At 42.9% G+C, this 21,332-nt stretch overlaps 1 protein-coding gene across 1 annotated transcript in view; it reads right to left on the bottom strand.

Moving 5' to 3' along the window:
- ARID3B (AT-rich interaction domain 3B) overlaps positions 1–21,332 on the bottom strand; it is a 55,248-nt gene that overhangs the window by 16,126 nt on the left and 17,790 nt on the right. The window contains exons 3-4 of the mRNA XM_054565190.1: positions 3,932–4,003; positions 3,680–3,752 (exon numbers count right to left, since the gene is read on the bottom strand). Of these exons, the coding sequence (XP_054421165.1) occupies positions 3,680–3,752; positions 3,932–4,003 (145 nt within the window). The remainder of the gene's footprint in view (positions 1–3,679; positions 3,753–3,931; positions 4,004–21,332) is intronic.

Here is a 21,332-nt window from a genome sequence, read left to right as displayed (position 1 = left end):
TTACAGTCAATTCACCCAAATGCTAACAAGCAAAGAGCTGGCACAAAGCAGCAGTTAACAGTGGGCCCCGTCTGCTGAACAGGAGATTCATCACCTGCAGTCTCTGGGAAAGCCTGCTGGGTGCTGCCTCCCTGAGAGCCCTGTCCACTTCCTCTGAGGTGTGGCCGACTGTGTCAAAGCTGCCCAGCCCCACTCCCAGCTCAGGTGGGTGTCACCAGGGTTTTCAAACTCAGGCCATTTCCAGTGGCTCCTATGAAATCTACTCGCCCTTCATATTAGCTCTGTAGGATGACCTGCTGCCTGCTGCTGAGGTCTGTAAGGCTTTTCCTTGGACCCAACTAATAAGACCTGGCTTCTGAGTACCTCAGACACTCAATTTGGGAATGGCAAGTAAGTCACAAATGTCTAGGGCCCTTGGTTTCACCATTCAGTGGAGAGCAAATACATACATCAAGTTTTGCATTAAAAGTGCAACCCACTCCTAGACCTCCTGAACTGCCCACCTGAATCAGACTGTCAGACATGAGTTTGCCAGAGAGATCACCGAATTTAAGGAAACAGCCTCCACACTGTCCTCCTGCCTCAGTCTCCCTTCTCCAGCCCAACTACACACTGCTTGCCCCAGTAAGCGTCCTGAAGGCCCAGCTTTAGTGACACTCACAGTGCTTTAACTTCAGTAACTCCACTATGTCCACAGACAGGAATGCTAACTTCTTGGCCAAACATGTTCTTCAGTCTGGTGACAAGTGACTCTCCCAGGACACAGAGAAGGGTTCTTCTAGCTGTGTCTAGTCCAGGCACGCCCCTGCATTTCTGCTTCCACCTGTGTGGCTTCGTTCATTCTCCTGACCCCAATCGCCAGAGCTCAGCTCCTCTCTGAGGCCTGCCTTGCACTCCAGCCCAGGAGGGGGCCCAGCACCCTTGCCTGTGGCATTCAGCCTCAGAGGGGGCTCCTGCAATATGGCTCGAGACACACCTTGTTGCCATCAGATACTGCTACCTGAGTGGAAATAAGATGGTTTCCATAAAGAGTTTCTTTGCTGAGGAAATTTTAGACCTTCACCATCTTTTCTGTTCCTCTATGGCACTGATTTTCAGCAGGGGCAATTTTATCCCCCAGGGAAATGTATAATATCTGGAGGCATTTTTGGTTATCACAACTGGGGGAGGGTACCCCCACAACAAAGAATTATCCAGTCCCCAAGGTCATATGCTAAGGCTGAGAAACCTTTAAGTATTAGAATAATGAACAAGTAGCAAAACCAACTCAGCCAGTTCACTTTATTGGTGATGCCAGCAAACACCAAAACACATGAGGGCTGAAGACGGGAAGGATTCCTCAGGGCCTGAACTGACACACTCAAAAGGAGTCCCTTACTCCTGCTTTGGGTTCACCCAGAAACATACCCGATGGCAGTCCGGCAGCCCTAGCGCTGCAGAGCACCAGGAGGCTTGGCACTCACCGCTCTCTCCTGCTAACCTCCAATTATAGCCTGAGCACCCACCTGTCTGGCCCTGTGCTAGCGGTGGGGACATGAAGAAATGACAAAGCAGCTGTCCTTAAGATGCTCCTAATCTAGCAGGGACAGGCTGTACTAAAGAAACAATTACGGATCTTCACTCTTGGCCAGGCTGATAAAACTTCTACTTTCCTTTAAAAATCCTTTTGGGAAAGGAGAAAAACAATCCAGTGGAAAATAAAGCAGTGGCAGCGCCAGAGCTGATTAAATCTACAACGTTGCTACAGGAGCCCCCTGAGATGACAGCAGCTCCTGGTCTGCACCAGCTGGGCTGGTGGAGCTGCTGAATAATTAAATGGTAATTGGAGGGGAGACTGAAATATTGAGTGGATTTCTCCCTCTCAGTGCAAGCAAGGCATTTCACTGCTGCTAGTCACGTTCTCTTTTGGGATTGTAGTCTTGTTTTCCACCAGCACAGGCAGCTCTAGACAACAGCTGGAGAAGTACACTAATGAGGGCTGCTTTGACTACTTTGATAGGCTTGAAGATGGGGTGGGACACTGAACCTCAAAAAACACGTGACTGCCTTTTGTGAGCAAAGAAATGACAAAGTAATGGGCATGTAATAGTCATATTACTAAGAAGGTAATTCGGCTTTGGAAAGTAGAGAAGAGGAAGGACAGGGAGAGACAGAGGGATGAGAGAGGAGTTCACACAGAATCTTTAGCAGCTGGGGCTGCCATCAGAGCTCAGCCTTGGCTAAGAAGACTCTTGCAGAGCCAGGTCTCAGAGAAGGAGCTGATATAGAAGCCAAGGGACGTGTGGGGTTGGCCAAAAAGTTCCTGTAGTTTTTTCCATAAAATAAAAGACATATTCTTCATTTTCACCACGGACTGTATTTGGATATTCTGAGTATGTTGGCCACCTCCTTCAAGGTATAGCATTGATTGTTCTCAATTGCTGTGATTGATTTGATTGCTATCAACTTCAACTGGTCTACCCAACTGTAGAGCATTGTCCAGCGAGAAATGTCCAGCACGAAACTCCACAAACCATTTTCGACACATTCGACCAGTCACAGCACCTTCTCCATACACTGCACAAATCGTTTTTTGCATTTCAGTTGTGTTTTTACCTTTCTTGAAATAAAGCATAATATGTCAAAAATGTTGCACATCTTCTTCTATCTTCAATATTAAAATGGCTACACAAAAATTGGCCAATTTTGATAAGTTTTTTTTTTAAAGCAGGCTGATATGACAGCTGTCACCATACAATCTAACAAAATTATTTCAAATGAAGTTAAAGACAACTAAGCGCTACTAGAGCCACAGTATGGTAAGAAACCAAAAGAACTTTTTGGCCAACCCAATGAATCCTGGGAAAGAGGCTGGTGGGAGCAGTGCTCTCCCATGGCTTTGTCCTGAGGGTAACAAAGGTGGAGCTACACAGATTGCGAAGAACCTTCTCCTAGAGAGCCTGGGTTTCTGGCCATGCGTGCTGAGGGCTGGCCTGGCTGGTGAACCCATTGTAATGAAAGGCTATAAAGCCAGGAGGCTGAGTCACTGGGCTCAAGACTCAGTCATAACCCGGTCCAAAGTGAGATGGTTGGCGGTGAGTAAGGGAGCTTAAAAGGAGAGGAGGAGAGAAGTGGGAAGGTGCATTATAAAGCAGACACCCACATACCTACAGTAAAACTGCAGAAATGCCTCCACCGAGCCAGTGGATGCAAAAATCAAAGAGCCAATGGAAAGAAAAAAGATTTAACCTGTCCTTTTCACAAGTCATTTCCGATCCTCCCAACAAATACTGAGGGGCCTCTATTCTTTCAATGGCCTTTCCCAGTCTCTCTGAGGCTAGATACAGCAACAGGAAACCCCACGTACCAGTTTAAGTGATGTTCAGGGAAGTTATAAGACTAAGAAAAAAATGTATTTAAATTTGAAGTGACTTCAGAGACCAGTTAATCAGAAGCAGAATGACAAAAAAATAGCAGGACCAGATCTCAATAATCAGTCCATTCATTTTCTGCCAGGGCCCTCTTTGCCTTCAATCTGGTTCCATTGTTTGGCTACATTCATAACCAATCAGCAGTAAATGCCTCTTGTCTTCCTGGGCTAAGACTCTGGCACTCCGTGGGGAGGAGTTAAGCCCAAGTGTGAACTGCACACAGTAGGCACTCCATAAATAGTCACAGAATTGAAATAATGCACACTCACCCCTCTTCTGCATAAAGATGAAGAGGTCATCCAGGAACTCTTTCCTTTCCGGATCACCGTCCAGTTCATACAGCTGTAATCCCAATCCCCCCAGGGGGAAAAAAAAACATAATGAAAAAATTCATCTTATGCAGGAAGTCTTAACCATCTAGACTACAAATGTGACTCATAGGCCCCTCCTGTCCTATGCCTCGGGGATCAGATACAACGACCCACTGCCCCTTTTGTTATCACAAAGGAAACATTACAGACCTTGGCAAAGTCTCGAGAGATCTCTCTTCCTCGGCCTCCATCTGCATCATCGCTCCAAGCCAAGCCACCATTCTAAAGGGGAACAGAGCAGAGAGTTCAGGCAGCAGTAGGAAGAGTGTGTTAGAGAATAAGGCACTCATTTAGGGGGGAAATGGACAGCATTAGGAATTGGGACTATTCTGGCTTATACTATAAAAGACTGCTCAGTTCACTACCTCTGCCACCCTTATAGGGGCAGCTTGTCTCCCGCCCCCCACCCCCCGCCCCTTGTTTAGTTCTTTGCTTTCAATTACGGTTCCAAAATGAGAGGGAAGTCAGGTGGAAGAATCATCTCCATTTGGTGGAGGGTGGGCATTACTTACACCTGAAAATCCTGTTAGAGGAGGACACAAAGGCCCCATTTTCTGAGAGCCTGTTCACCCCTAGCTGATTTTTGGGGAGCCACCATTATGAGATGGATCGCTTTTCGGCAGGTTCTTTATGGTATATGTGTTTGTCTATTTGATGATTTATTTGTGTATTATATGGTATGTTGTGAAGATAGCTAGCCTGCCTTTTCATACAACACTCAAAGTGGGGTTAAATGGTCAAAGGAAGCAGGACACATATCCTGAAGTTGTGGTGTCTCAGCTAGCCTAAGTCTAGCAATCAGAACTCCCTAGTGATGGAAGGATCCCCAGGGCCTGAGATTATTCCCAAGGTAGAGACTCCGTGCTACTAGACTGAAGTTCATTTTCATCAAAGCAATAGTGATTTAAATGATTAAGTTAAACCGACACCGTTCAACTGAATGGAGGAGATGGGATGGTAAATGTAAGTATACCTTCATGTTCTTAGAATCTGCTTCCTAGCCTGACTCAGTTGGGGAGCTCTTATTCCTCCAGTCAGGCATTGTTTTCCACAGGCAGCCTCCTCTTCGCTCCTGGCTGGGCTAAGTATACCAGATGCAATCTTTGTACATTTTGAACTTAGAATTTAATATATCATTTCAGAATTATCTGTATTGTAAGCTCTTTAACAGCAAAAGTGTCTTATCACCTTTGTACCTGTAGCACATAGCACATTGCCTGGCAGTTATTAGGCCCCAGTGAATATGTGATGAACTACAATCATTGTTAAAAGGAATTAACTGGCTATTTGAGCCAATTGAATACTTCTTCAAAATATATACAAACACATATACCATACAGGAGAGTAAAAACCGCTCTCTGCTACAGGGGCGTATAAAACGCCACACTGGAAGTCTGCTGCCCACCCTGTCCCGGTGGCTGGGACTGGACGCGGTGAGCCCGTCACACTGTCCTTTATTCTTCAGGACCACAGGCGCATGCACTCACACACATGCACACACAAGTGTGTGCCACCCAGCTGGCTGGGGTGTATAAGAGGTTGAAAAGGGGCATTGTGGAATGGGGAGCAAAAGTTTCTTGGGAAGATGTTCAGACTACATAAGGATCTCATTGTGAAACCATGCCAATAAAATGGAGGCCTGGTCTAGTTCTATTTTCTCTCCCCTCTCCCTTTACTAAAGCTTGCCTGAAAGCAGAGGTCTTAGTTGCTTATATTTGGAGGCCACCCTTTGCTTCCCTTACTCTGAGTGGGCTTTGAGGTGTAGACCCACTTTCTGACAGCAGCAATCTAGCACACAGGGAGGTCAGCATAACCAAGAAGTGACATCCTGTCAGCTGAAATGAAACAGGCTACATCAAATTGTTTTCCTGCTGAGAGAGTAAAAGACGTGTGCGAGGAGGTGCTCAGTAAATGCTCTCTGGCTATGCACTCATCATCTCCCCAGGGAGACGATGCAGAAATCTGCCTACAGCACCTTCAACTCAGGGAAGCCAATAACCCAGTTGGTGGAGCACTATTAAAAAAAAAAAAACCAAAAAGCCCAAATTCACCCCCATGTTGTAATTACAGTCAACAGAAATCTGGTGTCATCTGGTGGCAACTAGGACAATGAATATCAAGATGAATTATGCCTGTCAGGTCAGCAAAACCAGAGAGTCACAGTCCCCCTTTCAAAAGATGCAGTAGGCTTCCCTAATGCCCAGTGATTTAGTTTAAGCCAGTAATTCCTTCTGGAAAGTCAATTACCTCGGAAGCCCCTATCGGCTGAAAGACATTTATTTAATGGGGGATCACTGCTGCTTCTGTTCTGTCAGCTGTTTACTGTGGCTGCTGAATTCCCAACTCTCTAGCTGGTGATCTGAAACTGGTTCCTCACAGGATTCTCTATCACCAGGAGAGATGAAAACATAGTTTTTTGATAATTATAGTAACTTCCAGCACTCTGAATGCTCATTCAGAAACTATTTAACTGCAGGTGGAGAGGATGGAATACACAACCTAGAATCTCAGACAGGGTTTTCCACAGCAGGAGAGGAGTGTAAAAGCAGGCAGGCCAGTACAACCACTGCATACCTATGTGCGACGATAAACACCCAAGTGTGACAGCTTTCAGCTCCAGGAACAAAGGATAAAGCCTTGTATGATAGGGGATAGGGGATGGGGGATGGGGAATGGGGGTGGGGGTCGGCATGACCGCTTCACTCGATCCAGCTTAAAAATCTTAGTGATGGTATATTACTTTGAAATGCCCTACCTCAAGACAGGGAGAGCTGTCAAAACAAGAGAGAAATAGGACACTAAATTCTTTGAGCAATCCCACTGTTTGACCCATTCCACAGATAGGAAGGTCAGTCACCATTTAAAGAAACGCAGGGAAAAAAGCTGCCCAGGAGAGAGGTGTTCCCTGTTGATCAGTTCCATAGCAGGGACGGCCTATTACTTAATTTAAAAGATTCAGTCGGATCTTCTGGTGAAATGTCCATGCTCTTTGCATTACTCTCCACATCGGGGCAGTTAAACTTCAACCCAGATTTTCTAGCTGAGGTAAGAGTAATTCCTGAACCCTGGCCTCCCTTCCCAATCGAGCTGGAGTGCTGTTTCCTCCACAAAGCCTCCACCTCTGCCCACTAAGCACTGGGTTCTGGTTACTTGTGCCCCTACCTCTGTCCCCAGTCTGTAAACATCCTGTCAGGGGAGTCCCATCCCCCAGCATATAGAAAGCACTGATGCATCTGCTGAAAGACAGGGAGGGGCTTCCAAATGGGGGCTCCGACCCCACAGCTCTGCTCTCCTTCCTCCTTTCATTGGGAAGATTACAGGCTTCAGCAGTTTTCTTGGTTCTTAACTCTGACCAACTGCCGCAAAGAAGGCTTCACGTATGCTCTCCAAGTGGGTGGGCAGCAGGTTTCCTGGCCTATCAACAGGGTATGGGTGTGACTGCTGGAAACTTCTCAGCCCAGAAATGAATTTTTTCTTGGATGCTAAGTGTGCTGAGAATCTAGAGTGGAGGAAAACAGGGAGCAGTAGAGGTGAGTATGGGTAAAACAGCCCCAAAGAGCCAGCTCAACAGTTTAGGAATCAAGAGGGGTCCCCAAGAAAAGGCTTTCGGTTTAAGAGTCACTGCATGCAAGTCCAGTGGCCAGGGGAACAGCCTCTGTCAGCCTATGGGAAGCAGGCAGTGTTCAATAGCTCTGAATGTGTGCGGGAGGCAACAGCAGCCACAGTGGTCACTTACTGTCATTTATAACCTTCTAAACCTCTCTGACTTGAGAAATCTCTTACCAGCTTTGATCTCACTAGGAGCTCAACAGAAAATGATAGTTTGTTCCCTAATACCTAAGTCAAGCTTTGGCTACTACACTCACATTTAGCTCATTTTCCCCAGGAAACCACAGAGCATTTTGCCTTTAAATCCCTCAGAAGTGGTAGTGAAAGAAGGTTGGGGGAAGGAGAAAAGGGAGCAAAAGGGAACAGGAAGCTAGTGTTTATGCATCTTCTGTGTAGCAGGGATTGGGCCAGAAGCTTAATGAAGTATTTCCTTGCAATGTAGAGGTGGGTGGATATCTATCTATCTATCTATCTACCTACCTACCTACCTACCTACCTACTTACCTACCTATTGAAATTTATTGAGGAAGTCACAGAGGTAGAAAAAGTACAATGTAGAAGAAATTGACTCAGGAAACAAGTTACAACAAAAGAATGGCCCTTGGAGCTTAGGAGGAGGGGGAGAGGGGGAGGGGGAGAGGGAGAAGACAGGCCCTTAAGAGATGAAAAGAGGGAGGAGAGGTTTGGAGAAGTTTGGCCGCGCAGTTGCGGGGGTGGGGGGCGGCGCGAGGCATACTCATAGGAAAGAAGGGGGTGGGGAAAGGCTTGGGTGAAAACAGTGGCTCAAAGAGCACAGGTAACTTGCCCAGATTCTTAGTGCATTTAAACCAGGCCTTTCTAGCCCTCTGTTACACCGTGCTGCCTGGTGGCTTTAAAGGAAAGTAGGAAGTGTTCTGGGTTCAAACATCAGGAAGGGAGAAGTAGGAGAGGGAAGAAAAGAACCAACCCCTCTGTTCACCGAATGCCTGCACTGCCCAGTCACAGCCCTGCGTAGCTCCTATCAGTGGGAGAGCTTTTATGCCTCATTTCACCTCATGGGCTTAAAAACCAACCTTAACACAACACTTGCCCAGGAAACTTCCCTGAGGTACTGGAATAAGAACTGCTATCCTATAAAACCGAACATCCTGGGTAGGATGGGCCCATCTTCCACCAGGGGATGGGTGGGGGAGAGGGAGAGAGAGAAAAAAATGGTTAACCTGAAAGGGGACCAGAAGAATATGGCACCTAGCACTGTGACATACACATACAAGGCCTTCAAAAATAATGAATCAAGAGTTTAAGCTGAAGGTTAAAATAGTGCTTCCTCAACACCTCAACCCTGGAAGACAGAAAAGACAGAAGAATGGATTCACCGTCTTTGAAAATCTAAAAGGCTGTCTTGTGGGAAAGGAGGCAGGCAGGTGTTTTTTGTTTTGTTCTCTAAAGCCCCAGAAGGCAGAACTAGAGTCAATCGGCTGAAGTTATCAGGAAGAAGAGTTCAGGTTGAAGAACTTCGTAACAACCAGAACTTCCCAGTAATGGAATGGGCCTTCTTAGGAGGCAGGCAGCGTCCTGTCCCTAGATGACTATCCGTCTGGGATGTCATGGCGTGGAATCCAACATGAGCTGGGGGTGGACAAGAGGGACTTTAGGGGCTTTTTCTATCCTGAGAAGCAAAGATCCTATAACAAATTCCTTCAACACTTTTCCTGAGAAACTAACCCAGATAGAGCATTGTACAAGCTGCTGAGGAGGAAAAACACATAGTTGGAAAAACAAGCAGAACACACACACGGCATTCACCAGAGCAAGGCAACAAGTACCAAAACACAAAGTGCCTAGGAGGTGGGGGCAGGGGATAGGGATCAGAGGTGGAGACAAAGCTGGCCTGGAAGAAAGGATTGAAGGCAGGGGTGGGGGGGGGGGCGGGGGATTACAGTTTAAATGAGCATGGAGTGGAGGATAAACAAGGTATGTTTTGGCAGGGAGGATGCAAGTCCGACTAGTTAAGGTGAAAACAGGCCGTGAGATGCCTTGAATACCAGGAGGAAATTTAAACTCTGAACTGTGAACAGTTGGGAGGCAATGGATATTTTTTGAACAGCAAAACACACGATTAAATTGGCATTTGAGATGATTTTAATGACCCATTTTTGTTGGAAAAAATATAGTATGTGGACACCTAATGGATTGAGATAATGTAGAATTTCCATTTTTCATTATATTCATTCAAGTACAAACATTTGATCCCCTAGAATACACTAGATACCGTGAAAGGGTCTGAGGGAAAAAGAACACAGACAAGAGCCTCTGACCTCATGAAGCTGACAGTTTAATGGAGACAGACAATTAAAATACAACTGTTAATTTTTTTATAGATTTACTTTTGAATCATCCGTCAAGGCCCATCACTTGCTCTCCCCTCAACAATGAAAATTTCCGCTGAAATTATAGGATAATTTTAGCAAATAGACATCTTCACAATACTTATTCTTTCAAGTAACCGAGCAGTATGACTCTTCATTTAAAAAAAATATTTTTAGTGCTCCTCAGAAATAATTTACAATGTCAATATGTTACTTTTGTAAACAATATTGAAGATTTGAGAAGGAACGCCAGCACTGGGACTGGCTGGCTCTAGCTGTCCACACTGAGAACCTGGGTGGGCAGTGGGGGGTTGGGGCAGAACCAGGGAGAAACGACCGTCGTCGTAAGATGCAGCCAAGTCAGAGAATCAGGCAGCTCTTGGACTGAGGGCACGGAAGAGAAAGAGGATGAATCTTAGTCTTTATCATGAGAAAGATATGTTCTGATGGAAATGGAGAGACACTGAGTAGGGAGGGGATCAAGCAAGAAGGAAGCCTTTAGGCACCAATGAAAATAAACCACTGTCTCTGGATGTGTGTTGGGGGAGGGCAGAGGGGTGATGGTGATGGTGGTGACAAGAGCAATCCCACAGCCCTGGAGGGAGCCCGGTTGTGCCAGACAGCAACAGCAGGAGCCAAAGGCTTACCGGCAACCTTCCATGAGGAGAAATTTAACCAGGGTCTCCTAACCCAGTAAGGCTGCCTTGGGCCCTTCTTTTTTACTGGGATTTAGGGGTAAAAAAAGGCCAACCAGACCACGCCTCTAAGATCTTAGGAGCCAGCACTGCATTCCTTAGAGCTGTACCTCCCCAGAGACAGCAGTGCCAGACTTTAAAAGCAATTAAGTATCTAGGCTATTTTAGGATTATTCCTTGGCCACCTGGAATATCTTATTAAAGCACAGTTCAGATGTCCAAAGCAATTTTAGTTCCCATTCCTCACTCTTCCTCAGGGCGAGAGTTAACCCCTTCCTCAGGTTTAAAGTACAGAGGCTAAGCAACCAACTCTGCATGTGGGCCCCCCATATTCTGAAACCCTGAAGAAACTGTCCTGTTGTTTGAACACTATTACACACAATTTTATTATGGAATGTTCTCTGAAAACACAGAATAGTAATGTTTCTCGTATCTATGCTCTGTAGTCTAATAAATTCTGAACTCCAGGGTCAAGGATCTTAGCAAATTCCTAGGACCTGAACCTTAAAGTAGCGTTTAGCAAAATCACTAGATTTCAAAGGGGCGGATCCCAAACTTGTGGATACCAATTAATTACTTTGAAATACCAAATGTAACTAAAGTATTTGGGCTAAATATTCTGTTGTTAGTAAGTACTGTTATTTTTTTTTTTTTAATTAAGCAACACACAAACTACCTTCCCTTTGGCTAGACCCATGGCTCCACAGGTGTTACCTGTACCGCCCTTGTGACTGTTCCAACTGCTGGCTGGGCTGATGATGCTGTACTGTTAAAGTCTAACTCCCAGATCTTGGTAGGAAGAAAACAAAAACCGCTTTGCTTTAAAGGGATAATAGGCAAGATTATAAGAGAATCCTAAATGGAGAGGGGAGTCCTAGGAAGTAAAACAGATACTGTTATAAACAACACTGTTGAACTACAAAACCTTCCTGATAAGATCAGGATTACTGCTCTTAGCTAAATGGCTCAGGCCTTGGAGGCACCAGAGTTCTAATTATCAGATGTACACCTTCCGCTGTCAGGTAACTTTAGCGTGAACCAGAAAGTGCCTCCCTACCTCTTAGTAGCAACAAAGATCAATTCAAACTCACTGGCTTAGAAAAAGAGCTAAGGGGGACTTTTTCTGATTAAGCAATAGAAAGGAGGATGAGTTGGGGAGGGAAGGGAGGGCACATGCCTACCTTCTCATCTCGGCACACAATCACACCATGCAATAATCAAGAAGACTGATGAGAAATGGGGTGTTCCTATAAAAGGAGGAAGAAAAACTAAAATGCAATGTTGGTGACGAGAACAACTCTCTGCCAAAGAATGAATGAACTAGCCCAGTCAAGTTGTCAAGTCACTCTGAGGGTGAGAGCCACAGACAAAAAAGTCCCAGCTCCCCTTCTGTGAAGAATTTGAGTTGACAGCACTGCTCATTCCACCCTGTGAGCTACCCACCACTTGAGCTTCACAATGGTTGCTGACATACATTCATACCACAGTGCTCAGTAATTCAGAGCTAGAGAGCCAGTGGAGACACACTGCATCTCACAAGAGGAGAAACTGAGACCTGGCAAGGGTAGGAAACTTGTCCAAAGTCAATGCTTCAGAAAAGTTTCATTAGACTTATCCTTTCTCTCAAACTACATCTTTTAAATGTATAGGAAGAACAGATCTTTAAAAAAATGCTATGATGAATTATTTTATAAAGAAATAAATGCTTTCATTTTCAAGCTTGGGATTGCACAGAGCAGGTTTCTTCAGGCAGAACACAGCTACAGTTTGTGTTTAAAATTCAGCCCTATTTACAACTCTTGAGAGTAGCTGCCAGGACTTCTCCCAACCCCGCATCCCCATTGAGGGGTTGGTACTATGGGGTACTCACTGCAACTCTGGTACCAGCTGTCCCTGTGCTGCCTGCCACCTCTCCTTGACTATGAGTTTCTCTCTTACACAGATGGTGACTTACTCCTCTGCAACACTAGTGCACCTGGCACAGGGCCTCCAGATGGTAGAGGGGCTCAAATGAATGTCAGGGATTCATTCCCTGCCTGTGAATGAATCAACACAGGCTGGTTAAGTGATGAACTGGGGGGTGGGAGGGTAGGCAGGGAATCACATGATTAAAAGAAGATGGCCTGCAATAAACTACAAATCCATAAAGGGGAGCTAGAATGAAACATAAACCATTTCCTAAAGACAGCAGTTTAATTTCAAAGTTCAAGAGGGTAAGAGGAAAACTCTAGACTTTCGGCAAAAATAGAAGCATAGGTAGATAGGCTTCCTCACACAGCCAAAAAAAGGTTAACAACCAATTTAAAAACAAAAAAACGAGAACTGCCACAAAATCGAACTGTATGGAAGTCTGATAACCAAGGAGTTAAAGAAGAAACATTCATCCAGACTGGTAGGAGGGGCGCAGAGGACACGCATGGCAAGGCAGCAGCTGGCAGACTGGGTAGATGAGGCGGCTGGCAGACAGGGTGATCCCACATTTGCGTGTGGATAAACCAGGAGGAACAACTGGTTAATGAGACACACCGTCCAACCCAGGGTTCTGGCAGTGGGAGAAACAGCTAGTCTCACAGGGGAGTCTGTTGGACGGTCCCACAGGCTCCCAGAATGTACCCAAGCCCACCCACCTGAGAAACTGCACCAGGGCGGCACCTGAAAGAGCACAATTTGCTTGTGAGAAGTGGGGGAAGTGACTGAAAGCAGGGCAAGAGCCGAGCAAGCAGCACTGTTCACTCTCTGCCCCTCCCCCACATAGAGTTCCACAATGCAGTGAAGTGGGTTGCCCCCGCACCACTGAATACCTAAGGCTCTGCCCCTTACAACGTAACACGTGCACCTAGACAAAGAAATATGGCCCAAATGAAAGAACAGGACAAAACTCTGGAAAAAAGAACTAAGTTATGAGGAGATAGACAACCTATCAGATGCAGAGTTCAAAACACGGGTAATCAGGATGCTCACGGAAATGACTGAGTATGGACACAAAATAAAGGAAGAACTGAAGGCTGTGCAAAGTGAAATAAAGAAAAATAAACAGGGAACCAAGAGGGAAGGGAAAGAAAACTGGGATTCAGATCAACAATCTGGAACAGAAGGAAGAAATAAACATTCAACTGGAACAGAATGAAGAAACAAGAATTCAAAAAAATGAGGAGGCTTGGGAACCTCTGGGACAACTTTAAACGTTCCAACATCCAAATCATAGAGGTGCCAGAAGGAGAAGGGCAAGAGCAAGAAATTGAAAACTTATTTGAAAAAATAATGAAGGAAAACTCCCCCAATCTGGCAAAGGAAATAAGACAGGCAAGCCCAGGAAGCTCAGAGGGTCCCAAAGAAGCTGGGTCCAAGGAAGCACGCAACAAGATACATCATAATTAAATTACCTGAGATTAAAGATAAGGAGAAAATCTTAAAAGCAGCAAGAGAAAAGGAGACAGTTACCTACAAAGGAGTCCCCATAAAACTATCAGATGATTTCTCAAAAGAAACCTTGTAGACAAGAAGGGGCTAGAAAGAAATATTCAAAGTCATGAAAGGCAAGGACCTACATCCAAGATTACATTGTCCAGCAAAGCCCTCATTTAGAATGGAAGGGCAGAGAAAGTGCTTCCCAGATAAGGTCAAGTTAAAGGAGTTCATCACCACCAAACCCTTATTATATGAAATGTTCAAGGGACTTATCTAAGAAAAATGAAGATCAAAAACTATGAACAGTAAAATGACAACAAACTCACAACTATCAACAACTGAACCTGAAAAGAACAAAAACAAAAACAAACAAAGCAACAAGTAGAACAGGAACAGAATCACCAGAAATGGAGATCACATGGAGGGTTATAAACGGGATGGGGGAGAGAGGGGAATGGGGGAAAAGGTACAGGGAATAAGAGGCATAATTGGTAGGTACAAAATAGACACAGGGAGGTTAAGAATAGTATAGGAAATGGAGAAGCCAAAGGACTTATATGTATGACCCATGGACAAGAACTAAAAGGCAGGAGAATTGCTGGAGGAAGCAGCTGGTGCGTGGCGGAGGGGGACAAAGGGGAAAAAATGGGACAAGTGTAATAGCATAATCAATAAAGTATATTTTTTAAAAAACGCAGTGCATCTGAGAATGAAAAGCAGACACTGCATCTTCAAGTCGCTGCTTCTAACTACACTTCACTTTTTTAGCCTTCTGATCTCGTAATACTAGTCTATGAATCTACTCTAAGAAAATAACTAGAAATACAGTACAATTTTATTTATAAGAGTAAAACAATCAGAACTAGCCTAAATTTCTAACATTAAGAGAGCAGGCAACACATGAAGATGCTATCCATTTGCTACAAAATACCACTGGTTTTTAAAAATGTTTGATCCCATCATGGCTGGTATGACTCAGTGGACTGAATACTGGCTTGTGAACTGAAAGGTCACCAATTCAATTCCCAGTCAGGGCACATGCTGGGTTGCGGGCTAGGTCCCCAGTTGGGGGCATGTGACAGGCAGCAGATCCCAATGTTTCTTTTGCACATTGATGTTTCTCTCTCTTTCTCCCTCCCTTCCCCGCTCTGTAAAAGTAAATAAACACTTTAAAATAAATAAATAAAAACGCTGAATCCCTACTTCACATCGTTCCTATTAATTCAAGATGAAGTCTTCAGGCAAGATGGAGGCATAAGTTAATATGCTTTGTCTCCTTGAGCAACCACAGAAAGAATTACAGCTAGACCTCAAAACAAATAACACCCAGAACCGTTAGAAAATTGAGCTGTATGCAAGACCGACAACCAAGGATTTAAAGAAGCCACATTCATCCAGACCGGAAGGAGGTGTGGATACCGTGGAGAGAGGTGGAGAGGAAGAGACTTGGTGTGGCATGGAGAGGCAGAAGAGGTGGTCCCACATTTACTTGTGGTGGATAAAAATCTGGAGTGATATTTTGGGAACTAGGGATCCCAGCCCCAGGCCAGACTGCATAGCCTTGGGTTCCAGTGCCAGGAAGCTAAATCCCCATAACTTCTGGCTGTGAAAAGCAGAGGGTATTGGGGAGGTGGAAGAAACTGCTGGATTTTCAGGAAACTCCATTTAAAGGGCCTGCATGGACTTAAAATGTCCGCAGACCCATCCCCTCTGAGATTCAGCACCAGGGCAACTGCTGGAAGGGCACCGGTTGCACAGGGCGCGTACCAGGCAAACCTCCAGAAGCCAGACAGAGGCACTGTCCCCTCTCTGAGTCAAGCCCTAAAAAGAGCCCCAAAGCAGTGAAGCAGGTTGCCCCGCCTTGGTGATTACCTAAAGCTGTGCCCTACACAATTTACAGGTGACTTTTCTACAACAGGCCATGATACTAAGATAGGGAGGTAAAGCAACTCTACCTAATACACAGAAACAAACACAGAGAGGCTGCCAAATTGAAGAGAAAAAGAAATATGGCCCAAATTAAAGAACAGAACAAACCCCAGAAAAAGAACTAAAATGAAATGTAGATAACCAACCTATCAGATGCAGAGTTCAAAAATCTGGTGATCAGGATGCTCAGAGTACTCAATGAGTATGACAACAAAATAAAAAAGACCCAGGAAAAAATGAAGATTACATTAAGTGAAATAAAGAAAAATCTACAGGGAACCAACAGTTGAGGGGATGAAACTTTTGATTCATATCAATGATTTGGAACAGAAAGAAGAAATAAGCATTCAACCAGAACAGCAAGAAGAAACAAGAATTCAAAAAAACAAACACAGTATAAGGTACCTCTGGGACATATCCAAACATACCAACATCCAAATCACAGAGATGCCAGAAGGAAAAGAGGAAGAGCAATAAATTGAAAACTTACTTGAAAAAATAACAAAAGAAAACTTCCTCAATCTGGCAAAGGAAACAGACATACAAGTCCAGGAAACACATAGAGTCTCAAACAAGTTGGACTCAAAGAGGACCACACCAAGACACATCATAATTAAAATTCCAAAGGTCAAAGATAAAGAGAGAATCTTAAAAGAAGCAAGAGAAAAGCAGAGACTTACCTACAAAGGAGTTCCCATAAGACTGTCAGCTGATTTCTCAAAAGAAAATTTACAGGCTAGAAGAAACTGGTAAGAAGTATTCAAAGAGATGAAAAGCAAGGACCTAAAACCTAGATTACTCTACCCAGCAAAGCTATCATTTAGAATGGCAGGGCAGATAAAGTGCTTCCCAGACAAGGTCAAGTTAAAGGCATTCATCATCACTAAGCCATTATTACATGAAATGTTAAAGTGACTTATATAAGAAAAAGATCAAAACTATGAACTTTAAAATGGTAACAAATTCACAACTATCAGCAACTGAAACTAAACAAAGAGCCCTGCCTGTTGTGGCTCAGTGGACTGAGTGCCAACCTGCAAACCAAAAGGTTGCCACTTCAATTTCCAGTCATGGCACATGCCTGGGTTGCAGGCCGGGTCCTCAATTAGAGATGTGCTAGAAGCAACCACTCAATGTTTCTCTCTTTCTCTTTCTTCATCCCTTCCCCTCTCTCTAAAAATAAATAAATCAAAAACAAAAACAAAAGCAAAAACAAGCAAACCACCAGAGCAGGAACATAATCATAGATATGTGAATCATTTGGAGGGTTATAAGCTGGGAAGGTGAAGAGGAAGAATGGAAAAAGGTGCAGGGATTACGAACCATAACGGGTAGGTACAAAACAGAGAAGGGGATGTTAAGAATAGAATAGGAATTGAAGAAGCCAAAGAACTTATATGCAGGTCCCATGGGCATGACCTAAGGGGAGGGAGGAGTGCTGGAGGGAATGGGCGTACCAGGTGGAGGGGGGCAAAAGAGGAAGAATTGGGACAACTGTTACAGCATAAGCAATAAAATGTATTTTAAAAAAATAACAGTTTTGGAGAAAAAATGGTGGAGTAAAGATCTACATATACAAATACATCTACAAAATAAGAAGTAAAAAAAAAAAAAAAGGTCCTAGAGAGGTAAGTATGACAGAAACCACACTGGGAAAGATCAACAGATACAGCTACATCAAAATTTTAAACTCCTACCTGATGAAAGAACTATAAATCAAGCTGAAAGACTAACAACTGTGAAAAACATTAGAAAGATAAAGACAAGGAATGATGCACAAAAGCCTTAAAAAATCAGTTCAATATGAAAAAGAAAACAGCATAGAAAAATGAGGAAAGGGAACAAAAATGCAACATACAAAAACTCATAGAATGCAGCAAAGCTGTACTAAACGGGCAATGATAAACACCTACATTACAAATGAAGATCTCAAATAAACTACCCAACTCTACACCTCAGGGAACTAGAGAAAGAATAACGAACTAAGCCCAAAGTTAAGCAGGAAGAAGGAAATAAACAATAGAGAAGAAATAAAACAGAATAGAAAAATATCAATGAAACTGAGAATTGGTTTCTTTGGAAAGATGAACAAAATTGACAAATCTTTAGCTAAACTAAGGAAAAAAGAAAGGTCTCAAATCAGAAATGAAAGAGGAGAGATCACAATGATTACCACAGAAATAAGAAAGACCGTAAAAGACAACTATGAACAATTAGACACCAACAAATTAACCTAGAACAACAATTTCCAATTTTTTTCCATCTTGTGGCACACATTACTAATTGCTAAAATTCTGCAGCACACCAAAAAATACTTTTTGCCAATCCAACAAAAAATAGATTTAATTTTGATTCATTCACACCAGATGGCTATTGCTATATTGGCTGCTGTCATTTTTTAATCTCACATTCTAAAGGAAAAGAGGTTGTCAGTGCATGGGAATTTGTTACCCTAGACAGGCAGTCTGAGTGTTGGGGGATCTCCCCCATTATCCAAGATGGCGCAGAGGGAAGTTCTTACAGAGTGCACCAAAAGCTAGAAAGATGAATGGACAGGACCCCAGCGCACCAAAAGCAGGAAAGATGAATGAATAGGACCTCAGCATGCCAAGAGCTAGAAAGATAACTGGATAGAAAGAAAAAAGCCCCTCCTACCCATCCCTCTACGAACTATAGGTTTGAGCAGGAAGGGGGGATGGTCTTTGAGATGGGAGTCCACTGGCCTCCTAGGTTGCAGCACCTGAATAAACCTCTTTCCTTTTGCACTAGCACCTGTCTCAAGAGTCTGGCTTCCATTGTAGCAGGCTGCCAACCTGTGTTTCGGTTACACTACCACTTACATTTGACATAACATGTTAAGTCCTAACTAGAACAATTAGGCAAGAAAAACAAATACAAGGCATCCAAATTGGAAAGTAAAAAGTAAAATTATCTTTTTGCAGATGACATGATTTTACATGTAGCAAACTCCAAATATTCCACTAAAACCTACTTAGAACTAATAAATTCCAGAAAGTTGCAGGATACAAAAATCAACATATGAAAATCACTTATGTTTGTATACACTAACAAACAATCTGAAAAGGAAATTAAGAAAAACAATCCCACTTACAATGGCATCAAATAGAATAAAATACTCAGGAATAAATCTATCCAGGGCAGTGAAGGACTTGGAACACTGAAAACTGCAAAACATTGCTGAAAATTAAAGATAAATGGAAAGACATACATGTTGATGGATTGGAAGAGCTAATATTGTTAGAATGTCCACAATACCCAAAGCAATCTACAGATTTAATGCAATCCCTATAAATACCCCAACAGCATTTTGTTTTTTACAGAAATAGAAAAAAGCAATTGTAAAATTCATATGGAACTACAAAGGACCCCAAACAGCCAAAACAATCTTGAGAAAGATAAACAAAGCTGAAGCCTCACACTTCCTGATTTAAAAACATAATACAAAACTACAGTAATCAAAAAGTATGGTACTGGCATAAAGACAGATATACAAACCAGTGGAACAGAAAACAGAGCCCACCCTGGCTGGTGTGGCTCAGTGGATTGAGTGCCGGCCTGTGAACCAAAGGGTTGTGGGCCAGGTCCCCAGTAAGGGGCACTTGAGGGGTAACCACATATTGGTGTTTCTCTCCCTCTCTTTCTCCCTTCCTTCCCCTTTCTAAAAATAAATAAATAAAATCTTTTTAAAAAAACTTAAAAAATACAGAGCCCAGAAATAATCCCACACATATCTTTGCTACACTGCCAAGACTACACAATGAAAAAAGGATAATCTCTTCAACAAATGGTATTGGTAAAACTAGATATCCAAGCACAAAAGAATGAAACTGGATCCTTATCTTACACCATTCATAAACATCAACTACAAATGGATTTAAGACTTAAACAAAAGACCTGAAACTGTAAAGTTCCTGAAAGAAAACTTTGTGAAAGCTCTATGACATTAGTCTTGGCAATGACTTCTTAGATATGACACCAAAATCAAACACAACATAAGCCAAAAATAGACAAACGAGGCAAACTAAAGGATTCTGCACATCAAAGGAAACAATCAACAGAGTGTAAAGGCAACCTACAGAATGGGAGAAAGTATCTGCAAATCATGTATCTGACAAGGAATTAATATCCAAAAGATATAAGGAACTCCTATAGTTTAATGGCAAAAAAAACAAACAAACCAACAAACAAAACCTGATTTAAAAATGGGCAAAAGACATTAATACACATTTCTTAAAAGAAGACATATAAGTAGAAAACAAGAATAGGAAAAGATACTCAAAATCTAATTTGTGTTAGGACGGCCATTATAAAAACAAACAAATAATTTAAAATATAATGTAATTAAAAAAACAAAAACAGAAAATAAGTGTTGGGGAGGTTGTGGAAAAATCGAAATCCTTGTGCACTGTTGGTGAGAATGTAAAATGCTGCAGGTGACATGAACAGTGTGGATGTTTATGAAAAAAAAAAATAGAACTACTATATGACCCCACCTTTAGGTATTTATCCAAAAGAATTGAAATCAGGGTCTTGAAGAGATACCTGCACTCTCGCGTTCACTGTAGCATTGCTCACAATTACCAAGATATGGAATCTATCTAAGTGTCCATGGATGAATGAATAAAGACAATGTCATATATTCTAAAATGGAATATTATTCAGTCATTAAAAAGAAGGATATCCTGCAACATGTGATAACATTGATAATCCTGGAGGACATTATTCTAAATAATATAAATACTTAAACAAAAAAATAAGTGAAAATAAAGTGAACTAAGCCAGTCATAGACAAATACATGATTCTACTTATATGAGGTACCTAGAGTAGTCAACTGCACTGACAGAAAATAGAAGGTGGATGCCAGAGACCGGGAGGAGGAGGATATGAGGAATTACTGTTCAATGGATGTAAGTTTCAGTCACACAAATACCAAAAAGTTTGCTTTGGCTGGTGTGGCTCGGTGGAGCGAGCGCTGGCCTGTGAACTGAAAGGCCGTCAGTTCGATTCCCAGTCAGGGCACATGCCTGGGTTGCAGGCCAGGTTCCCAGATCAGTGGGCTTGTGAGAGGCAACTGCTCAATATATTTCTTGCATGTTGATGTTTCTCTCCCTCTCTTCTCCCTCCCTTCTCCTCTCTCTAAAAATAAAAAATAAAAAGATAAAGTTCTAGAGAGCTGCTGTACAACATCGTGCTTACAGTTAACAAATGTGTACTAAGCACTTAAAAATCTGTTAAGAGGGTATACCTCATGTTTTTTACAATAATAAAAGAAAGAAAAATGGGCAAAGGCTACAAAAGCAGGAAAGTCACAGAACAAATACAAAAGGCAAACATATGAAAAGTTAGTAATATGACACAGCAAATTCAACCTTTAAAATTATCCACCATACCACAAAAATAGTAACACAAAAGCACAGTTACATGGCATCTACAAAGATGGTCTGTATTTATGCTACACACACACACACACACACACACACACGTGTGTGTGCTGACTGCACACTTAAATTGGTAAAAATACAGGAAAAGCCCTAGAAGCT

The sequence above is a fragment of the Pteronotus mesoamericanus genome, unplaced genomic scaffold (assembly GCF_021234165.1).
Source record: "Pteronotus mesoamericanus isolate MK-2021 breed Mesoamerican mustached bat unplaced genomic scaffold, CSHL_Meso_final contig_100, whole genome shotgun sequence".
NCBI classification, from domain to species: domain Eukaryota; kingdom Metazoa; phylum Chordata; class Mammalia; order Chiroptera; family Mormoopidae; genus Pteronotus; species Pteronotus mesoamericanus.
The sequence above is the reverse complement of the archived record's forward strand: the minus strand, read 5'-3'. Positions and strand labels throughout refer to the sequence as shown.